Consider the following 5,217-nt stretch of genomic DNA (forward strand, 5'->3'; position numbering starts at 1 on the left):
TTGCGCTTGCTGCGAAAGTTGATATAGAGATATACAAAACAACACATAAAAATAACAAATAGTTTAACGAAAAATTATGACCTCCACCTATATCTCATATCCAGTTTTGTTTGAATTGCTGGTACAACTTAAAATATGTTTGTGATTTTTAGATTATTTATTGACTTAATTAATAAAAAGGAGCATAAAGAGTTATTTTTTCACTGACAAAGTCAGTCAAAATAAATACTACTTTAAACCCGGCATGAAAGTACATAAAAAGTGACGGTTGGCTAATATTGACAACCCAGTGTTATCTGTCTAAAGAGATTTGACAAAAATTTGTGATATGTGGTAACTAAGGAAAAACGCATGAATAAAATTTGCTTGCAATTTTTAAATGTATCATATGATTTTTTGGTATTTTCATTGTAAAACAGGTGTTTTGAACCATAATCATACTCAACTATAGAGAATGAGTCAACAGCATAAACTTTCATTTTGAGTCATAAGGCAAATATTATATCATTATTAAGATAACTGGCTTTTAGTTTTTCAATGTTGTACAATAACGTCAATGTTACATTTTATAAAAATGATTAGCAAAATTCGAAAAATATACGATTAATAAATGTAATATAATTTCGACCTTCGTTGTTACAGTTACAGTTTCGGCCACAAAATCTTGGGAAGTTCTGTCATTCATTCTAAAATAGGCGTTAGGTACTTATTACCTCAAATTTACCATGTTTGTCATTTTGACGTAGACTGCTATGTGGATGATGACGCATGTCAAAATTTATATGACGTATCTCAAAATTTATTTTTTAAAAGTGTCAATCATTATGTTAATAAAGCATAGATTACATAGTGTTTTATTTTTAAATGACAGAAATATACTGCCCAAGATTTTCTGGGCGAAACTGTAACTTCGTTTAATAACAGTGTTTATTAAATTTATCATTGTAATCTGGTCGTTGCCAGTTTTTTTTTATTTCTAAAAATATAGTTACGAAATGTGGCACGTTTTTCGAGCGTAGCGCACATTGTTAATAAAGTTCGTATTTATTTTCAAGATTGGAAAGACTCGGGCGGTTGTTCCGCTTTTTGTGCAGGCTGGGCACACTATTTTCATATCCAAGCCGCACAAATATTGGAAATTAAAATAAAAACTTACCTGAAGTCGCGTGATGAAATCCACAATGAAACACAGTTGAGGCTTAAAAAATGTATTTTATATTAATCTGTATACATATGTACAAATTGAACTTTAAATTCAGTCAGAATATGAAAATTCCAAAACTATTTGTAAACAATAAATATAAAATAATATCTTGAGTTGAACTATTGACCTAACGCATCTAGGAATATCACAAAAGTTCGATAGTATTATATATCACTATGTATTTTTGGAAAGGGTAATACTGCTTTTGTGACAAAAATTACAAGGTGCTTCAGAACTACTAACTTATATCTTGTCAGTCTTTCAAATATTTGGCAAATGTTCCGTTTTGTAAGGAATGACTGAGTGGCAAGAATTTGAGAAAACAAAGGGTTATGAGGAACCAGCGTTGGGCTTGAAGTTGACAGACTGTCCATTTCGGTCTCTCGATTTGAGAGAGTTATTCGACAGCTGCTTAGATTCCGAAAAAACGACACTTGATCTAACAATTCTGAAGAGTTTCGAATATGCTGATCTGTACTGTCTATTACTAGCTGCATATATAAACGGATTTATAACACTAGAAGCCCAAGCTAAAATAGATGCCAATACGTGCAGAACTGGATACTCTACTTCGTCATCAAAAACATTAACTAACATTAACGGCAAAAAACATAAAACGAAACAAATAAATATAATCAACATGAGCTTCGTGAGCCTACTGTCATCTCTTTCTCTTCGGCTGCTCCTTTTTTCTTTTTTTGTCGCGAGCCTGAAAAAAAAATGGTTCCAAAATAAACATTAAGGTTCGCTTCCACGAAAAGTAGTAATCGAAAGGTCAATAGATGGCACTGCCAATAACCCAGGTGGCTATAATTAAATTATGTGCCTGTTCAGCCCGGTTTAGATGAAATCAAATAAACATAATTAGCATTTTAATTTCTATTAATACTTCTAAGGAAATCGATTTATTTTAAAGGACAAAGTAGCTAGAAAGTACCAGACGCAACACAATTTATTAATAGCACAAGAGATATGACAGATACTCTTCACACTAATCTTCGCTCTATTTATTTACAAAGTCACAGCTCAAAAATTTGCTTTTCTACAATGTGAAAAATTTTTATTACTTGCATACTTACTGATGCGCTTTGAGTTTGTTCCGTGATCTTTGCACCCGCCAAAATATGCAGGAATACGACGTGATTATAACCACACACGGTAGCACGAACGCTATCAAGAAGAGAATTTTCTTTGGTGATTTCCCGTCTTTCTCCAAAATCGTACAAGAAAACGTCGACGGATTAAGCCCCAGCTGTCCCCACACACCTAAAAGCGACGGCAGCTAAAAGAAAAGCTATTGTCATCCATTTATCATAACAGCCACCCCAATAGGGGACCATGGTATGTGGCGAAAAACGTAAACTCACCATTATTAAGAAAGCGAAACCCCATGTACAAAGCAGCTGCAACCATATGGAGGTTTTCGAGTACAATTGGTTGTAATATTGATGGTACGATATAAGGACGTACCTAGAATGTAAGCGATCTGAATTAGGTAATTGCATAACGCTAATCGGCTAGCTATCAATTCGTTTTATTGAGACTTTAATTGGTCGTTTGTTATGTAATGGCGTGCTGTGGGGTCTAGACAAAGGTGGCACCTTTTAAAACATTGTGACACTTTTTTGACACTGGGAGATAAGTGTTGCTTATCATCTGGTGTCAATGACAGTTAATTGACACACCAGGGCGTAAACGATATTGCTGTTTAGCTATAATTGAGTTGCGATGCGTATGATAGTTAAAATCTTGGTTTATTCGCAACGGTGCACCGGTGGAGCCCTACCTCTATGAGTCAGCGTGGTGGGAACAATAAGTAAACATTTAATTTCCTGCAATCTTTATCAATCGTAGTAATTTTTATCATCGCGGAGATTCATTGAATGTATTGTTCCTGCACACGTAGGTACTGATTCAGTGACTGGAATTTATTATATGAATTAATCATCTTCATAGTTGACATCTGACATTGACACACATTAAAAAATTTAAATGTAATAACTCCCCCAACTTTTAATGAATCAATTGGCAGCGGCGTTTTCCTCGTTTTTTAACTCTTTAAGTACAGTCTGTGCACTATCACGTTCATCATTTACTTCCTTTTGAATATAAAGCGCATGTTGTGTTGACTTAATAAAGAATCTTGTGTCTTAGATACGGACAATCAAAGGGCGATGTCCTAGTTAATTTAGCATTGTAATTACGATGCAATAAAACGGGTTTAAAGAAAAGATTATTTGCTTATGCGCATAAAAACTGATACTTATAACGCAAGTAAATTTTAAATATTTTGCAATATTTACGTTTGATGTCAATGCATAAAAAGCAAACTCGTTTATTTTGTTACACGCGATGTAAGGAAAGTGTTGTTATTTTTCTAGCGATGGATAACGGCTTAAACGACATAGTCCAGAGTAAATTATAGAGGTTAAAAGTCAAACGTCACTTTAATTTAGAACAAAGTTGTACTTATTGTGCATTACTCATCGCAGCGATGATTTTTTCGAACCATTGCGACGATCGTGTGTCAAAAAAACGTCAAAATTTAAAAAAGCGGTAATTTAATATAGGAAACATGTGTCCGTACCGTTGCTAAATCCAGCCTCAATAGATAAAACTAAAGCAGAAGTCGCGATATGAAATTTGTTCACAAAAATAACTTCTTAATTAGTGTCAGTAAATAAAAAATGGCCGATGAACAATTTAAGCTATAAGACCTTGAAACACTGAATAAAAATACCATTTGAATAACAATTGCTGTTGAGCAAAATATCGGCGACAATTAAGTATTAATATTTACCTGTTTAATGTTATCGCCACCATATTGAGCAGCGAAACGGCAACATTTCCGTAAAAAAGCACCGGGAAAAGCACACAGAGAGCATCTCCGAGGGTCCAGGCCTCGTGGATGTACCTCGAAGCCGTCAACGGAAGATTCACAGAACAGAAGAGAAGATCCGAGAGACAAAGTGACAAAACGAACGCCGTCGTCGCATGTGTACGCAATTTTGGGCACCTGATTAGTGCCAAAACTGTGACAAAGTTACCTGGAAGAGCCTCTCTGGTTTTTGAAATTTTTTTTTAAAAAACTTCGCAGACTTACCGACGACACCAACAATGCAGAACAGGATGGCACAAATCGATGCGAAAATCGTCGCCTCGCGCGGGTAGATGATATTTTGAGTTGCATTACACATATTTTGAGACAAATCCCATTGAGATATCACGACACTTTAATGGTGAACATATCACGTAACCGCTCGGCTATCAGACGCGCACTGTTTTTAAAACTTGCTTGCCGCAGGCACTTTGAGGGCTGAGGGTGGGGAAGATGGACGAAAATTGAGCACGGGACAATCCGCCGGGTTTTTGGAGGATTTTTGAACCGCAACGACGTGTGCGCGAATTTGTTTGTTTATGCCTCTCGGTTATCGAGAGTCTTGAACTAGGTGGTGATAAGTTTTTGCGTAGTCGCAAAGAGAAACATCGTTAAAGACATTTTTCTTTATTTAAACTTCCTTAAAAAAGATTGAACGTTTACATAAATATTTATATATATTATATACACATAGATAAACGATCTTAGACTTTTTTCAAAAATTCGAATCTTACTCTATACGAATAACAAATCGTAGAATTTATACATGGTTATCGTTAATGTATCGGCAAAACTTTGTTAATTCGGTTGCTCCCGTCGTTATTCACAGATTTCGTAAAAAAACTAAAACTTGTCATTCATTTCTCAACTTTTATTTTACCGCCTGATAAAATGTTTGTTCATAATTGTAAACAGATAAGCCGGTAGTGAATAACATCTATTTGAGTAAACGCTGCGTTGAGAAATAGAAAAGTACTTGAAAGCTTTTAAGATACATTGAGTCGAATAAAAGACCGAAGTGGTGACTTAAGTACAATTATGACATTTTACCATCGCAGCGTTGCCGATAGATTACCGAGATTGTGCGCATTAGATGGATCGACGTAGACGGGTGCGTTATGTGTAATCACTGAAA

At 35.0% G+C, this 5,217-nt stretch overlaps 1 protein-coding gene across 1 annotated transcript; it reads right to left on the reverse strand.

The window, feature by feature from the left end:
- Positions 1–1,192: 1,192 nt before the first annotated feature.
- Positions 1,193–5,114, reverse strand: LOC135141793 (protein trapped in endoderm-1-like). Its single transcript, XM_064073239.1, has 5 exons — positions 4,308–5,114; positions 4,005–4,251; positions 2,572–2,674; positions 2,284–2,486; positions 1,193–1,913 (listed from the first exon to the last, which is right to left on the reverse strand). The coding sequence occupies exons 1-5, from the start codon at positions 4,399–4,401 to the stop codon at positions 1,535–1,537; spliced, it is 1,026 nt and encodes a 341-aa protein (XP_063929309.1). The 5' UTR covers positions 4,402–5,114; the 3' UTR covers positions 1,193–1,534.
- Between the last annotated feature and the right edge of the window lie 103 nt (positions 5,115–5,217).

Source organism: Zophobas morio, unplaced genomic scaffold (genome assembly GCF_036711695.1).
Source record: "Zophobas morio isolate AGI-343-1 ecotype UQ-CSIRO unplaced genomic scaffold, CSIRO_AGI_Zmor_V1 ptg000044l, whole genome shotgun sequence".
Lineage (NCBI taxonomy): Eukaryota > Metazoa > Arthropoda > Insecta > Coleoptera > Tenebrionidae > Zophobas > Zophobas morio.